The sequence below is a fragment of the Acipenser ruthenus genome, chromosome 13 (genome assembly GCF_902713425.1).
Source record: "Acipenser ruthenus chromosome 13, fAciRut3.2 maternal haplotype, whole genome shotgun sequence".
Lineage (NCBI taxonomy): Eukaryota > Metazoa > Chordata > Actinopteri > Acipenseriformes > Acipenseridae > Acipenser > Acipenser ruthenus.
Genome location: NC_081201.1, coordinates 20,442,862 through 20,461,396, shown reverse-complemented (window position 1 = coordinate 20,461,396; position 18,535 = coordinate 20,442,862). Strand labels below are relative to the sequence as shown.

Sequence of the window (18,535 nt, the reverse complement as noted above, 5' to 3'; positions counted from 1 at the left end):
CCACCATGCTTCACAGTATGGATGGTGTTTTTTGGGTGATGCGCTGTGTTGGGTTTGCGCCAAACATAACGCTTTGCATTTAGCCCAAAAAGTTCCATTTTAGTTTTGTCAGACCACAAAACTTTTTGCCACATGGCTACAGAATCTCCTGAGTGTTTTGTTGCATACTTCAAATGGGACTCAAGGTGGGCTTTCTTGAGTAATGGCTTCCTTCTTGCCACCCTACCCTACAGGCCAGATTTGTGGAGTGTTTGGGATATTGTTGTCACATGCACACTTTGACCAGTCTTGGCCATAAAAGCCTGTAGCTCTTGCAAAGTTGCCATTGGCTCTTGGTAACCTCTCTGATCAGTCTCCTTCTTGCTCGGTCATCCAGTTTGGAGGGACGGCCTGATCTAGGCAGGGTCTTGGTGATGCCATACACCTTCCACTTCTTAATAATCGTCTTGACCGTGCTCCAAGGGATATTCAAGGCCTTTGATCTTTTTTTATACCCCATCGCCAGATCTGTGCCTTTCAACAACTTTGTCACGGAGTTCTTTTGAAAGCACCTTGGTGCTCATGGTTGAGTCTTTGCTTTGAAATGCACTGCCCAGCAGAGGGAACCTACAGGAACTGCTGAATTTATCCTGAAATCATGTGAATCACTACAATTGAACACAGGTTGAGGCCACTTAACTTGGTGTGTGATCTTGAAGGCGATTGGTTACACCTGAGCTAATTTAGGATTGCAATTACAAGGGGGGTGGACACTTATCCAAACAAGCTATTTCAGTTTTTATTTTTAATTAATTTTCTACAAATATAAGGCAACAAAAGGTGAACATTTTGAAAGGGGGTGTAGACTTTCTATAGACACTGTGTGTGTGTGTGTGTGTATATATATATATATATATATATATATATATATATATATATATGTATGTATATGTACCAGGATGAACACGACTGCCCAATGGCTTTAAAAAAAAAAAAAAAAACTTAGTTGTATTGTATCGTGTTTAGACTACATAACAACTATTTTGTATGACTTCATAATATTACAATGCATATCCTTCACAGAAGGGGTAATAATAATAATAAAACAAATCCTAATTATTATCATGTTCGCAAGAAACAACGTAAATCAGCTGATAGCAAGCACGTTTGGTGTTGCCTAGGAACTGCGCTTGATCCGCTCTGGAAGGAGAACACGCCTGACCAGCGCAGAGAGCTGACGACTGTGCTGTAGCAGTATCTGAGTGTGCAGATTCGGTCCGGGTTTGGAAATGGAGGCTGTACGCTTCGGGCTCTACAGAACGGGCATTAGGCGTTTATAACACGCCTTCAAAGCAGAACAGTGTGTGCACACTCGCAGAGCATACTGTAGTGTAGGGAGATGCAGGCAGCTGCTTGATTACTCAAGGAGGAGCTGTTCGCCTGGTTAGTGGCGCACATTCTCGCCAGATACGGCCAGAACTTTCTAGGGCAGCCAGGGGTATTCTCATAACTTTTTTCTTGTCTTAGACAATCTAATTCCAGCCATTTCCACCCCCCTTGAACACGTCAGCTAATACGTTCTATATAGGAGCTCCGGGACAAATGGCACAGTTCTCACAACCTAGAAGCCTTCAAAACATGAAGACGCAGTCTCCAATGGTGCAGATGGCTACAAACGACGCTCTCCCCCCAGGCTGGGAAATTAAAATTGACCCTCAAACTGGATGGCCATTTTTCGTGGATCACAACAACAGGACAACAACCTGGAACGATCCCAGGCATGATCTAAAAGAGGTAAGACTAAGATTAACGGCTTTTATTAATACTGACGCAGGTAGTGTTCCTGTGGGAGATGCGTTTATTAACACTGTAATTAACGCAGGTAGTGATCTTGTGGGAGATTGTGTTGTTTTAAGTTTGTGATGTATTCAGTTGGTGATGTACCATGTCATTTCAGTACAAGTGATACATTACACCTTCAGGGCAAAGCCATATAATAACCGTTATTTTAACAAATGCAAAGTTGACATTTTATGAAGTCATGTTTTCTTGTATATATATAGCGCTTCTGCTTGTATTCTGCTTGAATAGCGTCCAGGGCAGACCCACACACTCGTTTTAATTACAGTTCACCTTGCAACTAGGTTAAAAAACATGTTTATGTGAGGTACAGGTTGTATTAGTAAATGGATATTACATGTCTCTCGGGGTGATACAGTAGTTAAAACATTTTCTTAAAAAATCTGCCCATGTCACGCTCCAGTCTGGGCTGTGCTTGGTGCTACAGCATGACGCACTGCAGTCCTGTTTTATGAAGCAATGCCAGTCAGTATTTTGAGCCCGCGGAGTCAGACAATATTTATTTAAAGCTGCTTATTACATCAGTAGTCTGGTATAAGTGCACCACCAATCTTTCTTGAAACTGTGGTTTGAAAAGGCTTGCACTTTAAACGGGCCGTGATCTTGTTTAAAGTTATCCTTAAAAGGGATTATGGACGTGCGGACATCTGCCAGCTCCTCGTTCTCGTCCTGTTTTGTTCTTAGTAGGAACAGTACTCCTGGCAGAGATCCTTTTCACGATTGTTTCCAAACTCATTGTGAAAGAATGCCATAGCACTGGCAGTGTATTTTACATGTAACTACAATAAACAAATACACAAATAAATAAACAAGGGCCACTGCGAAAACAGAAGAAACAAATATAAACATTTTCCCGGGGTGTGTGCGTGTTAAAGATCTGGACTTACTGACTGTACAGAGCAACGGCCATTTGGCATTTAGTATTTTAACCGACAGTTGCAGGTGTCTGTAGGAAGTGTCACTTGGAGAATCTGCTGAAGTGGACAGCTGTCGGGAGTTATAAATGGTGCAAGCTACACGTACATTTAGACCAAATCATACCAAAAAGGGTGATATACATAGCTGTCTCCTGTAAGAATATTAATAATGGAGGAGACGTCCGTAAAAAGTTAACTGCAGTATCGCATGGTAAAATCGTAAAGGTGCAGTGAAGCGGTTAAGAATTTTGAAAATTCTCTGTGAACTCTGGGACAAGTTTGCTGTAAGACCGTATCACTACGGCGATGCTAACACAATGGACTTGGAACCAATATTGCCAGTTGGTCCTAGAGGAAGTACACTGTCTGTGTATTGCTTGTTCATGTTAGTGTATAATACCATTCATATGTTACAACTAACACTTTGTGCTACTACTGCCACTTAAAGAAGGTAGGAAGGAATCAGCCTGATTCTGAAATGTACATGTAATTGTATTTAACTGGGTGTTAAGACCTGTCATGCCAAGGTATCTTATTTATGTATTACTAAGTACATTAGGGATTAACCCGTCCAGTTTTCTGCTAGTTGCTGCATATCAATTACAATAATCTGACATCACATGAATCATGACTAACATTCACACTTATGAGCATGTCTACAGCATTGGTGTACTGAAGTGTAAAAAAAAAACTATATCTCTAGAGTTTACTCCAATAATAACATGTGTTTTTGCAGGACTTTCAGCATTCTAGGTTTCTTAATTCCATCCTGTATAGCTTAGGTGACTAGAAGGTATTGCACCCATCAATTTAATAATATAGTTTTCACAAGCAAACATTTAAAAATAGGTTATATTTATGAGGAATATGGAATTGCTCAGTACTTAAGAGGTATAGTAAGACCCCACCTCAGTAAAAATACCAATCATAATGAAGGCTAGTCCCGATCTGCTCTTGTTGATGGCAACGTAAAACCTCTAATATTAAGACCACCCCTGTATTCACCATCTCCACTCCCAAACATACCAAGCTTTCTGTACAAGTTAAGTAAACCGATTTACTTAGAAGAAGTAAGCCCATCCCCCTATTGCCTGGAAGATCACATTCTGTTTACATTTTTACTGGACTTAATTGTGAGGTTTCAGTCTTCTTTTTCTTATTATTATTGTTGTTGTTGTTGTTGTAACTTTTACGAATAAAGGAATGGAGACAGTCCTATTGTGAACTGCATAGTTCTCTGGAATCTCAAAGATATTTTCTCCACTGTCATGAGCACGTTTCACTATCTGAAGTGCATCATAGAGACCAGGACCAGAGGACCCAGTTGGAAATGGGACAAACTTAGGACAGAGGGTAGAATACCCTTCTATACACTCAATGGTGATGGGACAAATGGCTGCCTCTCATTTATAAATCTTCTTATGTTCTTATGATATTGTTGTGAACCGTGGTTCCTGCAGGCAGGGGCTTCTCACAGGTGGAGGTGGGACATGAACCCGAGACCTCCCGCTCTGAAGCATAGCGCCGATACCGCTGTACAAAAGAGCCGGCTCCCTTGCAGGAGCTCGTATCGTGCTTATGTCTTCATATTTGATTGCATTACCTACTAGCCTTGACCCCTACCCCTGTGCACACTACAATATTTAATTGTGTACATGTGTTCTCGTTTTAAAGCTTGTGGGAATGTGTTTTCCGATAGCTTGCTGTTCTGTGTCACTGTGTACCTCAGGCCTGTTGTTGGGCTTGCACCAACACAATCTCAAGCATTTTTCTTGTCACCAGTTTACCCTCAAATTATTACAAAAGGCTGTGCTTAGTCGGCATCCTCTTTATCTGCCATTTTGAGACTTGTAATTGCAGGCCAGGCTGTTCGACTCCCTGAATCCACACACTTGTAACACAGACACTTGGGTTACCATAGCAACTGCCGAATTGTGCTGTAATCATAATAATCACTGCTTTATCAGCCACCTGGAAATGTGAGCATTTTGATAGGGTTGATAAGGTTCCTGTTACAGTCATGTAGGGGGTATTACAGTATATAGAGCCTTGTGAAACGTTTAGCAAATTTGTCAAGCAATCTGTTAATTAATGCTTTACTCGTTAAATTATTGAGAATTCATAGTTTTTGTTGAGGTTTTTACTAGAGGTGATTTTTACTCTTTTAAATAAACTCTTTATTCAGTAATTCCAAAAAGCAATATCTAGTACTTTATGTCAACTAATTGTGCAAATTACATCTTGTTTTCTTTTTTGTAACTGAAAATCAGTAAAATCTTGTTTTCCCTAATTTGGTTTCCTGGCTGAAGAATCACATACGAGCAATCAACCGGACCCAATTAAGGCTTTGTAAACATGTCAGTGCATCTTATGTTGTGTACAAATTGTCATCCTGTGCATAGAACATAACACACAATTCAAAAGTACAAAAAAAACAGCTCCTTAATAGTTTAATAGCAGAGTGCAATGTTAGGTTTTGTGATTTTAGGTTAATAAGTCTTATTACAACAGAAATCATTTCACACAGTTTGAGCAATTTTATTGCTTTGCCACGCGGTCCTCTCTCCCAAACAGCATGACATGACATCTCTTATAATAACAAGAGACATCCTACATACTACGCATTCACGTACAGTGTAACAGAACAAGCTGGTGACACAAGAATACAAATTAATTTGTCATTATGGTTTATTTTTAGTTATACTTTGAGTCACTGTGGTAACATTTTCATATATAAGTGTGCGGCCGTGCCATAACCACGGTACAATACAGTCAATTCTCATAAAACAAATTTCCTCATATTATGGACCCAGCCACATTTAGCAGTAGCTTATTGTAATACTGCAATACTGTAATACTGCAATACTGTAATACTGCAAATTACCCCCCCACACACACACTTTTCATTGTACTGTAATTGAAATTTGATTTCAATGTCACTGTAATTTCAATAAAAAACTGACATTATACACTGCTGTGCAAAAGTCCTAGACATGTTGCATTTTTCTACTCTGGTGCATTATGAGCCTTGACTTGCAGAAAAGAAGGAAAAACTTTGAGTGAAATAGCTCGCATCACTCGTTTTCAAGGTGTGATATCCGAAGCATAATCAACAAACACAGAGAAACATCAGCTGTAATTGACAAACCCAGGACTGGAAGACCCAAAAAGCTGTCTAACAAGGATGAGCAATACTTTAAGATAATATCCTTAAGGAATAGAAAGAAGACAAGCGTTGGATTGACAACAGAACTGGCAGAAGGCACAGGTGTCGTTGTCCATCAAATCAACAGTACGAAGGTCACTCTTGAAATCAGGACTTAAAGGGTGTGTTGCAGTAAGAATACCTCTGTTAGAAAGAGGAACAAGACTAAAAGGCTAAAGTATGCACAAGAACACAGAAATTGGACTATGGAGCAATGGTCAAAAGTGCTTTGGACTGTTGATGGATGGACAATGACACCTGTGCCTTCTGCCAGTTCTGTTGTCAATTAAACGCTTGTCTTTCTATTCCTTAAGGATATTATCTTCAAGTATTGCACATGCTTGTTAGACAGCTTTTATGTACTTAGGTATTTAGGTACTTGGGTGTTCGCCTCAAAAATGCATTGAGCACAATTGGCAATGCATGAGAAAAAGCGGGCTGGGAAATGCCAGCAACAATTGAATTAAAATGTGCTTTCAAAAGTTCTTAACAAATTGATGTAATTGTAAGTGTCACAATTGTCAGCAGCTTTAGTACATCTCATTATAATATTTGTGAACTCTCATCTCCACCCCCTTTTTGCAAATTTATGCAGGAACGCCCATAATTACATATTAATCTAAGGTTGAACCGCAAAGAAAAACTGCTGCTGCAAAGCATTCCTTAAAGTCGCTAACAGCATTGCGCATGTCTAGTACATTTCACCCTAGGCTTCGACTCGTTTGCAACTGGTTTGCGACTACTGCAACAGTTGCAACACTTTAGTACATCTACCACTAAATGCATTGTTTAAGATAACAATTTCAAAATATGCTTTAATATCTACTATCTAGCCGCACCGATCCCATTTAAGGGATTTCACTGAGGGCAGGTCTGTTTGGAGGCTCTTCAGTTTGGCCTATGAGCTGAAAATGGAGGCTGGGTGAACTATTACAAGCATTTGACTTCTAGAGAGTCGCAATGGTTTAAATGAAAGCTTCATATAGTCCTGTGTTGTGAAATCGCATGCGGATCTCAGTGTTGTATGAAACGGTTCTTGGCACGTACATTCAAGCACAAATGCCAGTCTGATGCTGTTGTTGTTATTGTTGATGTGGATGCTGTTGCTAGGTGAAATTGTCACCTCATTATAAACTTGCAGTGCTCCAGTGATGTGATGCCTGGGAAATGTAGGCAGACCATGAGAGTTTCCATTGATGGGTTCACAGTAAAGTGTACCTGTCAGCTTTCCATTGCTTCCTTTATTCAGAGCCAGCTTTCACTGAGTAATACTGACCTAGACACCAAAGGGAGTAAGAGTAGTGAGTAGCTTGGAATGTAACTGCTGACTGTTTGATGGTGTTTGTAATCATTCTGAGGGATTCCAGGTTCCGTTGCCCCAGTATTGCTTTGAACTTGAGCGTGTCTGGAGAATTGTAAGTGCTGCAGAGTAGGCGAGGCTGGCAGAGCTGAAAGAAGGCTGTTCAGTCCCGGCAATTAGGATTCTCCAAAGTGATTAGAACAACTCAAAGCTAGGTACAGACAGATTTAGAGAAAATAATATTGGAACAACAGAACCCAGTACCACTCAGAATGATTACAAACAGCATCAATTAGTAAGGGAAATGTAAAAAAAAAAAAAAAATCAATGACATTTTAATCTATTTGTTCTTTAACAAATAATATGAACTATTCAATTGATCTAAAAGAAATACAGCTGTAGCTTTTAAATAAGAACACTGTCCTTTTACAAAATTCCACAGAAGAGACTCACACGTACTGGTAGATTTGATTTTCATACCCTCGGTATGCAATAGGCCATTTACAGATGAGGTGTCAGTTGCTGGCTGTGTGCAAAATTTCCAACATTACAGTCTATGCTGGGGAAGAGGTCTCAATTGTTCAACCTCCATACGGTGCCAGTATGGTGTGTTAGTTTCAGTGTTCTTTTGTTTCTCTAAGCCACGTGTGAACTTTAGTAACTTATTTAGTTTATATTCTTCAATATTGGAATTAACAATGTTGTTTCTGTGGATTTTTTAATCTAACTGAATCTAGTTGTGATATATACTGTAAACATGGATACTGAAACTGGCAAATCCATTTTTGGTGTTGCTGTCCACAACCCTAATCTCAGTTTTTTAATTATGTTTACGCAGTCTGAGTAACGCCCCTGTTTTGCGTTCAGCACTGAACTTGGCATTGGTTTATAGTTTACCATGCTGTCATAAGTAGTGCAGAATGACTACACTGATGAAACAATGCGCTGGGTTATTTCAATTTAGCAAACTTGAATTTGTTCCAGCTATTTCCAGAGTTGAAACATTCGATCGGTTTGCTTTGAGCTGGTTAGCCAAGTGAGAATTTGCTTGTCAAGGGGTTCTCTCTTCGCTGTGTGTTTGCAGAGTGGGTTATTTGGGCACTTTAAGCAAACAGTTTGTTTACAGGCTGATGAGCAGTTAGTTCATCACGTAACTGTCCAGTGACAGTTAATTTTAGTGCTTGAAGCTAGGAAAATAATTCAGTTTGCTACACAGCTCTCAAATGTGCAGTTTTGAAAGCAATGTATGGGATAGCAAATATGTGTTTTCATTTAATTGATATATCTGGTACTACACTAAAAGTTCTCAGTTTCTATACCTTACTTACAGGAAATCTGTTACATTTGCATATCCTAGGCAAGGTGCTGAGGTGAGCAGTGTCTTCAGGAGCAAAGCATGTTACTGGCTGAAGGCATATCAGTCAATAAGGGGAGGCAGCTGGTTGGTTAATGACAGGAAAGAAGCCAGTGAATGGGGTTGGGAAATTACCAAGGATTTGCATCACTTTCTGAAAGCATTTTGCAGACAAACATTTTTTTTTTGACCTAGTGTAGTACCAGATATCATGTAAACTAAAAATACATGTTTAATGTAAAGAGTTTCTTTTAAACTGCACACATGATACCTATACAACAAATGGAATTTTATTGCTTTTTTTAAACTTTAAATAAAGAGTTTTCAAGAACCACACTATAGATTTAAAGAGTAACTTGGTACGACTCGGAAATATCACAAGTATCCTTATTAAAATATTCTTGTTGTTTGACACGACACAGACATTTAAAGCTTGTAGAATTGTACTGTTTATGTAGTGGTAGTAATGAGCAAACGGAAGCAGATACGTTTGGTTGAAGCTTTATCTATCTTCTGATGATCCAGAATGTCAGAGGGGACAGTAAAAGCACCAAACCGTGCTTCTGGCACTAATGGCAGTGATTTTAAGCGCGGAAAATACATTGGTGGCATTGAATGTTAGTACTGCATGATCTGAAATCTGCTGCTCTTCCAGGACTGAGCACGGCAAGTGCACATTTAAAGTTTAATTTGTATTTAAATTTTATCAGTGTCTTTCTTTTATTAAAATTAATTATACATTTTCCTAATCATTAACACATAATTTCCAAGTTGTGTTATTATTATTATTATTATTATTATTATTATTATTATTATTATTATTATTATTATTATTATTGATGTTTTTTTTTTTTTGCTGCCTGTTTTGTCACACAAAAAAAAATTTATACGCCATGCTTAGGGGGTGAGTAATGATTAGTTGTAGTGATTGTGAGAGTAATGATTAGAAATGGAAACAGCATGAAAGATCTGTGAGCTAGTTTTCCCCCTAGTTTAAGTCTGTACTTCAGGTTTATTTGTACCTTTTATTGTTGTCGTGGACTATTTGGCTGCTGTCACTGTAGTTGCTGTTCTGTCTCTGGCAGTGCACTGTGTTTATTCATTTTTAGAAAGGGAAACATTGATGCAATTTGATTTCAGTTTTCTAATGTGACAGTGTAGGTGCTGCGAAACTCAGGAAAGAACACTCTGATTGGCTGAAACACTTTCCAGCATGGGGATGCAGAGTCGTTATTGGCATGAGGTGGGATGTCAGTGTGGTTCAGATTTACGTACCATGTGAAATAATTCTGGGGTCGCTCCTGAATCCAGTAGCCTATGGTCTGATGCTTTCACATATTACAATACAGCCCTAGGTTCCTTTGATTAAGTGTAAATGTATCTGACTGTGTACGAATAAACAGTCATCACCCAGGTAATTCACTACCACCTCCTGCCTTGCACCTCTGGAGTAGTTTAAAATAGCATTGCATTTTTCTCTTTCCCTTGCTATCGTATGGTGTTTGCAATCATTTTGAGTGGTTCTTGGTTCTGTTGCTCCTGTATTGATTCAGCATTCCCTAAATCTGCCTTTACCTGGCCTTAGCTGCTTTAAGCTTGTCTGGGGAATCCTGACAGGTCTAAACAGCCTTCTTCATTCCATTCCAATCATGTGACAAGGTGACCTTTCAACTCACCTGCATGTGACAGACCGGTCACATTGTCCCTCTCTTTTCACGAGCACGACTCACAAAATGAACGACAACAAATGTCAATTTTACTTAAATGTTGACCTTAATGAACAACCCTCTGGTGGCCAAATGATGTGTCACAGAGTGTCTCCATCACAAACATCATCCTCCAGGTTCCCTCCAGTTTTCACAGTGCTCCGGCAATGCTGTGCAGATTGTGAATCACCCTGTATATGTGTACGTACTGTATGCATATTTATATACAGAGAGAACTATTTTCATGAAATGGAGAAGCACGGTGATTAAACCCTGGCATCGGCTATTTTTGAACATGTTGGATTTGTTTGTGTAGGAGGGCTGCCTCTAGATGTTTTATTTAGACAGCAATGAAGTGTATCCGCATGGTCCCAGGTCACTGTCATCCGCTGACCTATGCAGGGTTCAGCAGCAGATCTAAATACAGTCACCATTTAAATTCACAACCACTCTTCAGTGCCACGATTAGTCACGATCCCCTGCATAGATAAAGATTAATCTTATTTTACCAAGCCAATTCGCTCAGTGTGTGCAACTCACTTGCATTAGGATTCCAGATGCTGGTACCCCGAAACAACAGAACACTGCACAACTTACACAAGCATCACAAAGACTCCCATTCACAACACAGCACTGCCTGCCACTGGAGGACTGATTCCGGTTAGGCTCAAAGTGGCAGCAGCAAACACAGCAGCAAAAACCTGACATTTTATTAAAACCAGAGGACAATTGATTTACCAGTCTTAATGCTAAAATGCAGTTAACACCATTTTCTTTGAAAGAGAAATGTAACTGTTAATGTGCCTGCTGCAGGTTACACTTCTGGTTCCTTAAATGAATCTTATGATTTGTTTGTTAATTGTTTTGTAAGATTAACAGTTTGATTAATCAGAACCACAGGTAAGTAAGTACCACTGGTCTAGGCCCTGTATCATACAGTAGGTAAAAGACCAAATGTAATTTTGGTATAAATACCTTGATGAATCTCCCTTTTTAAAGTATATCTAAGGTATTAATTACATTTTTTTCTGTATTATTCCATATGTGCAGAAAGCAGGTCTTGTTGGCAGTGTAGTTTGTTTACATTGCCTAAATGTAGTCTTAACTTTGACTCCCCCTTTGAAACTTGTTTGCCAGTGTCAGCCTTAGCATACTTTCAGCAGTAAGAGGTTATACATATTCAAGTTCTGTGTATTTTATTATACTAATAATATTTTACAAAAAAAATAAAATGTCGATTTATTTAAACACCTTCTTCAATATGTAAAAAACATTTTTGAAAACCATATGGGGTGTTTATTAATCTGAAAGTTCAAGGAGCATGTTTTAATGAAAATTAGGAAGTTCCCTTTTTTAATATTGCATTCATTGGCACTTGTGTATTGGAATATTAATATCCATTCATACAGTAGGTTGATATTATACAACTTCATTATACACTTACCATTGTGGTTACCGTAGAAACAAATGGGTTTCACAGGCCCTTGAATAAAATACTATAATAGAATCCAGAGGAGGTTTAAAAAATGTAGGTCAAAACAAAAGAACGACATTGTTTAACAGTATAGTATTTTAGGTATTCATTAAATTTATAGGTTGTCATATTGTATTTGTGTTCTTTCATATTTTGGTAGACCCTAGCAACTAAAGAGAGCAGCCCTTGCTGTCAGTTCTTTCACAGCTTCTCTTCTTACTGTAACGTGAGAGCATTGTATTTTACGGTTTTGCGTATCTGAGACCAGCTTACACAGATACTATGCCCTGGCTTAATAAGGCACTATGGGCCTCTATTTCAAAGCGTTTCCTCCATTCTTTAATTAACTCCTATTTTTGAAAGGAGTAAAAATCATGTTGATGTTACAAAATGAAAAACAAAAACACATTCAGTCTATCAGTGAACTTGAAATATATAACTTGGTTGTTTGGTTCTATTTTTGGTAAATCAATCAGGTGTTCTACCTATTTAAAGACTGGAGTAAATGCTTTGAAAGTATGTCCCTGTATAATTTAAATACATATATATTTGTTTCCTACATACATATTTCAAAAAGATTAAAAAAACACAGTTTCTGTTGCAAATATCCACTCTGTGGGTGTAATCGGAAAATGCTATTAATAATACAAAATATTCGGAAAAAGACTGTTGCCAGAGCTTAAAGATGGCAGTTATATGTATATCCAAAGCGTTTACTGCTGTATGAAATATACTAAATTACACATTTTTAAAGGGGGAAAAAAAGTTAATGCTACAATAAAAACAACCTTGAGATTGCTTAAAATAATTGGATTCAGTAGTGGTTTTCTAAAATTACCAAGAGTGAAGTGCAGAATGTATTGCTTGGGTCCCTACAGCTAAAAACTACCCATGAGGTCTAAACAAACTGTACTGTCAAAGAAGACTTCTATTTTTGTGTAAACAAGACATGGTTGGAATTTCAAAATAATGATGTCACTTTTTAACACTTCTTTCTCCCTTACCCCCTTCCCCATTTTCCTGGTCTGCTTTTTGCATGTTGCCTTTTCAAATAAAGCCATTCCACTTCTGCCTACCACAATTGAGAGGGGATTCAAAATAACATGTTAAATTGTAATTTCAAGGCCAAATCCTGGACAAGCAGTTGTATACTCTGTAAGAAACAGGATTATCGGTGATAATACAATTATCAGTGGAATAAATAATTGAGACCCAAATATGAGTGATTAATATTACAAAATAAAACCCTAATTGAATTGCCGTAGTGGACATCTGAAGATAAGATTGCTCTTTCGGTTGGTTTTTATAAACTGCACTGGGAGAAACTGGGAGAAAATGAGAGTTGCTGTTTAAATGGTATGTCGGGCAGGTTACAGCAACATATTGTTTTTATGACCTTGCACCTTCTTTCAGGAAAGGCAGCTATCATCCAATGGACCCTCCTTGTCACCGCAGTCCTCCCAGGACAGCCACCAGCCCTACGTCAGGGAGATGCAGTACCCCACCCTGCGCCAGGGCTACATCCCCATCCCCATCGCCCACGAGGGCCTGGAGCACCGGCCCCTGCAGCAGCACCCCTACTACTCATACGCACAGCCTAGCATGCACAGGGTTAAAACAGAGGTCCGGACCCCGTCCCCCACGCAGGCACACGCAGGACGGCCCACGTCTCCCGTCAGGCCCCCTTCTGAGGTGTCTCACTCTGAGCCTCACTGTGGACAAGCAGGGACAGCTGCCGGCTGCCAGGGCCCGCTCTCACAAGGACCTGAGGTAATTCTCCTGTGCCTATCACATGAGCTTGCTTTGCATTAGAGCTTTACTGCTACATTCTAGCGCTCTGTGTTGTTAGAGCGCAGGGAAGTCGTTTGTATTATTTTTGCTACCTCATAAAATCATATTGAAAGCTTTCTTTTTCTTGTAAAACTGAGCTAAACCAGAGCTGCATATGGCATTTATAACCCTGCCCCCAACCTCCGCCGCTACAGAGTGACTGAGAGAGAGTGGGAGGAAGCTTGTGTATGTTTGCAGCCTTAACTATCTTGGGTAATGTAAACAAACTGGGAAGCCAACAATGTGCACAGACAGCAGTAAACATTCACCCAGGAATCAACTTTTAATGTAAAATTAAACATGATTGGGGATTGTTTTTCAAAGCCTTTCATAGTGGACCTCTTATTCCATTTGCCTCTGGAGGACTGGGCTACATATATATATATATATATATATATATATATATATATACACACACATATACATAGGTCAATGCAGTTAGGGTTTATAAAATGCAGTCAACTGGCAACAAGCTCTAAAACTACCATGATTTCGGATGAAGCAGAGTGTGCACAAAAAGGTGGTAAGCCCAGGAATCCAAGGTTACCACGACAACATATCTGACTCTGTAGAAACATTCTGACATCTCTCATACACCATTCCAAGTGCGTGTGTTAGTGTAGGTAAATAATGGGGTTTGTGTGGGAGAGGTGCTTATTGATTCACATGCGCTAGGATAGCTAACCCAATAATGCCATTAAATCAAACCTATTATCAATTCCTGTCATTTAATAGGTCTCATATTGTACTATTCAGGGTATAACAGATGCACACATCATGATAAAGCAGTACTTGATTTTTGAAATGGTAAAACAGGTGGTAAAACATGTGAAGTAAGATTTGCTGAGACTATTCTGTTAGTTCTATGTACTTTAAAACTGCAGTTTCACACAACTGCATGTAATGTTAAAATGTTACACTATAGTATACATGTCTGTTTATTTCCTTAGTTTAATGTTAAGGAATAATATCATATATTCATGTACTAATGGTATCGCCTTTTACGATAATCCATTGCAGTGCCATATTCAAACCTAATATTAAAAGTAAATATGAACAGCTGAGAGTGGCTTTGTGATTGCTAATGTACATTACATTAATAAATACTCAACAGGGAAAGAATATTGTCACTCTGATTGGAAATAAGACACTGGAATATTTGTTCAATGTGTGTATGGCATACACTGCATTATAAGACTGCTAATGCTGAACAGACCTCCACACAGTGACACATGGCAGTGTAATATAATGGCATACACCCCCAGTGACTTCTGTATTGAAATAAAAAGTCAAAAGTAATTTATTAATGTGAATGAATTAAACTGGTTACTGATGGGAACAATTTTATGAAAACAATGTAACCAAAGCCTTTTGCGGCCTGTCTCAAAATAGTGAAAGCTTGCTCATAAAGCCAGTCTAGGGAGTGGGCGTACTATCGAAGGTACATAGAATTTCTTATAACAAATGAATATAAATATTTTTAAAGTGTAGGCAGTTTATTAACTGGTTAATACTTTATTGAACCGTTTAACCATTCTAGATGTTACTTATTTTAGTTTTCTCTTATGCAGTCTGTTCTAATTGACGGCTGTAGTGTACCTTCATCTGCACATTGCTGTGTGCTAAACCATTTTCCAGAGAGGAAAGTGGGCAAGTGACACGTATAACCACCCTACTGTGTAAGGGGACATGTATATCCTTCCTACTGTGTAAGGGGATGTGAAGTAGGTTTGGATAATGGAGTTGCACCTGTACTTTGAAAGCCCTATGGGAAACGTTATAAACATAGAAGAAATTGCTTCAGTCTGAGCTGATTTTCAGCTAAACTCTCTGTCTTGCTTGCAGCACCACCATCACCATCACCCCCACACCCAGGACTGCTCCCACGCAGCCCCTGCTCACCAGCCTGGGAGGCCCTGCAGCGGAGGCCCCCAGCTCCTGCCGGGCTACATCCCCATCCCGGTGATCCACGAGGGGGCAGGAGGGCGGCCCCAGCCCCTTCACTCACACCAGCACCCCCAGACCCCCCAACGGCCCCAGCACCCTGAGTACCAGCCCGTCTACCACAGAGTGCAGCCGGAAGACTGGGCTTACCTGCCCGGCCGCTCACAGAGTCCCCGAGACCGGCCAAGCCGCGAAGCGTCGCCCATCCGCATCCCCCAGCAGATGAGGGCCCAGTCCCCAGTCCGGGTGCACACCATGGGGCCACAGGTATGTGCTAGCTTCCTATGTAGGGCTGCTGGCTGTTTTGTTTTTTTTGTGTGTGTTCTGCGTCTGTTTACACAGTACTAGGGGCAATTTAACCCATACACATCTTAGAACTCTTTTATATACTGCTTTGTAATTATATGCAAGTTACACAATTCAGCTATATTTGTTTTCTATACTTAACCCACCTTTATTTAGTCCTTTGTTATTTTCATTGAAGAAAATGAGAAGGTTGATGAAAAGAAAGCGAGATAGGGGGCTGATTATGATTTCACCATTCAAATATAGGGTTATAGGACTGCTAGTGTCTATGCATGCTAGCCCCTCTTCTCCCATTAAAACCTGCTTGTCACTGGGTCACTCTGTTTGTCAAATAGACATTCTGCAGCCACTACTTGCTAATATTGGTGAAATTAAAATGTGTGTGTTTAAAGGATAATGGCATTCCAGGGGCATAATACAAGGTAATATATTTCTGCCCTGACAAGGCAGGAGTTTCCATCGAGGATTCCCATTCCTTATACTGTTATCGTGTGTCTTCAGGTTCAACACCAGATCCCTCGTCAAGAGTCACCTCCCAGAATACACCAGGAGGAACGGGGCAGCCCGTGCAGGGCGGATATCCACCAGGCTTACATCCCGGTCCAGCCACTCTACAAGGAGAACGACCTCAGACAGCCACTCCCCATGCCTGAGAAGACGGAGGCCAAGATCTTTGTGCCAACAAAGAGCGTCCCACAGGAAATAAGGGCCACCCCGGAAGAGGTTCCTCCTCAGAAGCCAGAAGAACCAGAAGAATTGTCACCGAGCCACCCGGGCCTGGCTAAGGTTCAGCAAATCGTCGACAGGGTTCAGAAACTGGAGGAAGAAGTCAAGAACTTTGAAGGGAAGAAAAACGACAAACGCTACATGATGCTGGAAGAGTTCTTGACTAAAGAGCTGCTGGCCCTGGACTCCGTGGATCCCGAGGGGAGGATCGACGTCCGTCAGGCCCGGAGGGACGGGGTCAGGAAGGTCCAGAACATTCTGGAAGGACTCGAACTGATTGCCGAACAGCAGAAGCGTAGCGAGCAATCCAACGAAGAAGCCAACCAATCGGGAGGAAAAGGAGACGCCACCATGATCGGCCAAGTGGAGTCAACCACGGAGAAGGAGATTTATTAACAGGAACCAGCGCCCCGTCTGTTAAGGAAGAATCAAACCTAAATAAACCTGCTGCTCCTGCATAACTTTGTGAACAAACTTTTAAGATGCATGCCTAATGGAGTTTAATAACTATTGTTTTCTACCATCTTGTAGATGACTGGGAAAAGGGAGGAGTTCAATATATTGTATATTATAATAATAGCTAATAATATAGGGAGATAATTACCAATGCCCCTGTAAAGAGCAGCATCCACTGATATGCAGTACAAATGCATGCCTTAGTAAGGAAGATATGAGGAAGAGGGGAAAGGTCACTGTTATAAGGAATGGTATTGTTAAATGGTAAATCATAACTATATATATATTATATATATATTATAAAGGAATCTGGGGTCTGGTTTGGTTAGCATGAAGCAGGGCATTATAACTAGTTGAACTCTCTCCACCGGTTCAAACTGTGCGTCTGTATCCAAACTGTGAGACGCTCTGCAGCTCGTGTAAAAGCTCCACGGGTTTGTTTATAGTTTCATTTGACAATCATGAAAGACTCGTGCACCACTGCCTTGTGATCTGCACTGCATCGTCAAAAGAAAATCATCACAGCGTTCTCTCCACTGTTGGGCACTTTAAAGAATAGTCTGTTTGTGTGTTGTTTAACTATTTAAGTGTGAGGGCGTTTTTTTTTGTTGTTTGTTCAAATAAAAAAAAATGATATTGAAAACTGTATGAACTTTTGGATTTTTTGGGGTAAAAAGTTTAGAAAGACACTGCCATATGATGCACATACTTTTGTGTCAATGGGCTGTCCCTCATTGATGTACTCTGCAGTATTCTGTAATATATAAAATCTGCATCTCACTGCTGCAAGTCAGTTTCAATCACTATGAGGAGGAACACAGAGATTAAAAACTCTTTGGCTTTCTCCTCATACAGACACACTTTCTTCTATTTGTACTCTGCAATTTGAATAGCACCCTTTTGTATCTCATATATAGAGCTAACAAAATAAATCCATTAACTCTTACCTAATAAGCTTTACCATCAATTCTTAGATCTCATATATTATGAAAAATGTGTATTATAAAAGTTGTAAATGGGTCTGAATACAAAATAAATAGGTAGTGTGAAAATATGGAACATCAGAATTAGCATGGTTTAGGAAAGGGTCCTACCAAATTTAGAGGCAGACTTTGAATGACAACGTATAGCCTACCAAACAAACATGGAAGACTGAGTGTGTAAAATGCAACAACCAATATTTACAACATTTAATATTAATTTCTTAATGGACTCTTCCATGAATAATATGTTTAATGTGGATACTTAACCATTGACAATGCTGGACTATAAGACAATATAATGTTAATATATTAATAACTGGAGGCTAAATATGTAAAAACTGGAACAGCAACAGCACTTTCATCACCTTCAGAGTAACTGCAAGCTTTACTGTTGAAGCAAATTAATACAAATTGTGTTGCAAAGCTCATTTGTGATACCAACATAAATCCCAAGGCCATGCAGCCCAGATAATTCGGCATTGCTTTCAATTGATA

General features: G+C 39.6%; 1 protein-coding gene across 1 annotated transcript; it reads left to right on the top strand.

Annotated features, from left to right (window-relative positions):
• The first annotated feature begins 1,149 nt into the window (after positions 1–1,149).
• On the top strand, positions 1,150–17,700 carry bag3 (BCL2 associated athanogene 3). Its single transcript, XM_034030430.3, has 4 exons — positions 1,150–1,773; positions 13,209–13,565; positions 15,471–15,836; positions 16,377–17,700. The coding sequence occupies exons 1-4, from the start codon at positions 1,582–1,584 to the stop codon at positions 16,995–16,997; spliced, it is 1,536 nt and encodes a 511-aa protein (XP_033886321.3). The 5' UTR covers positions 1,150–1,581; the 3' UTR covers positions 16,998–17,700.
• The last annotated feature ends 835 nt before the right edge of the window (positions 17,701–18,535 follow it).

Excerpts from the sequence above, each read along its gene's own strand:
- bag3 (XM_034030430.3), top strand. The coding sequence starts at position 1,582 with ATGGCACAGTTCTCACAACCTAGAAGCCTTCAAAACATGAAGACGCAG. Across the intron at positions 1,774-13,208 it reads CCAGGCATGATCTAAAAGAG|GAAAGGCAGCTATCATCCAA; the intron begins GTAAGACTAAGA and ends ACCTTCTTTCAG. Across the intron at positions 13,566-15,470 it reads CGCTCTCACAAGGACCTGAG|CACCACCATCACCATCACCC; the intron begins GTAATTCTCCTG and ends TCTTGCTTGCAG.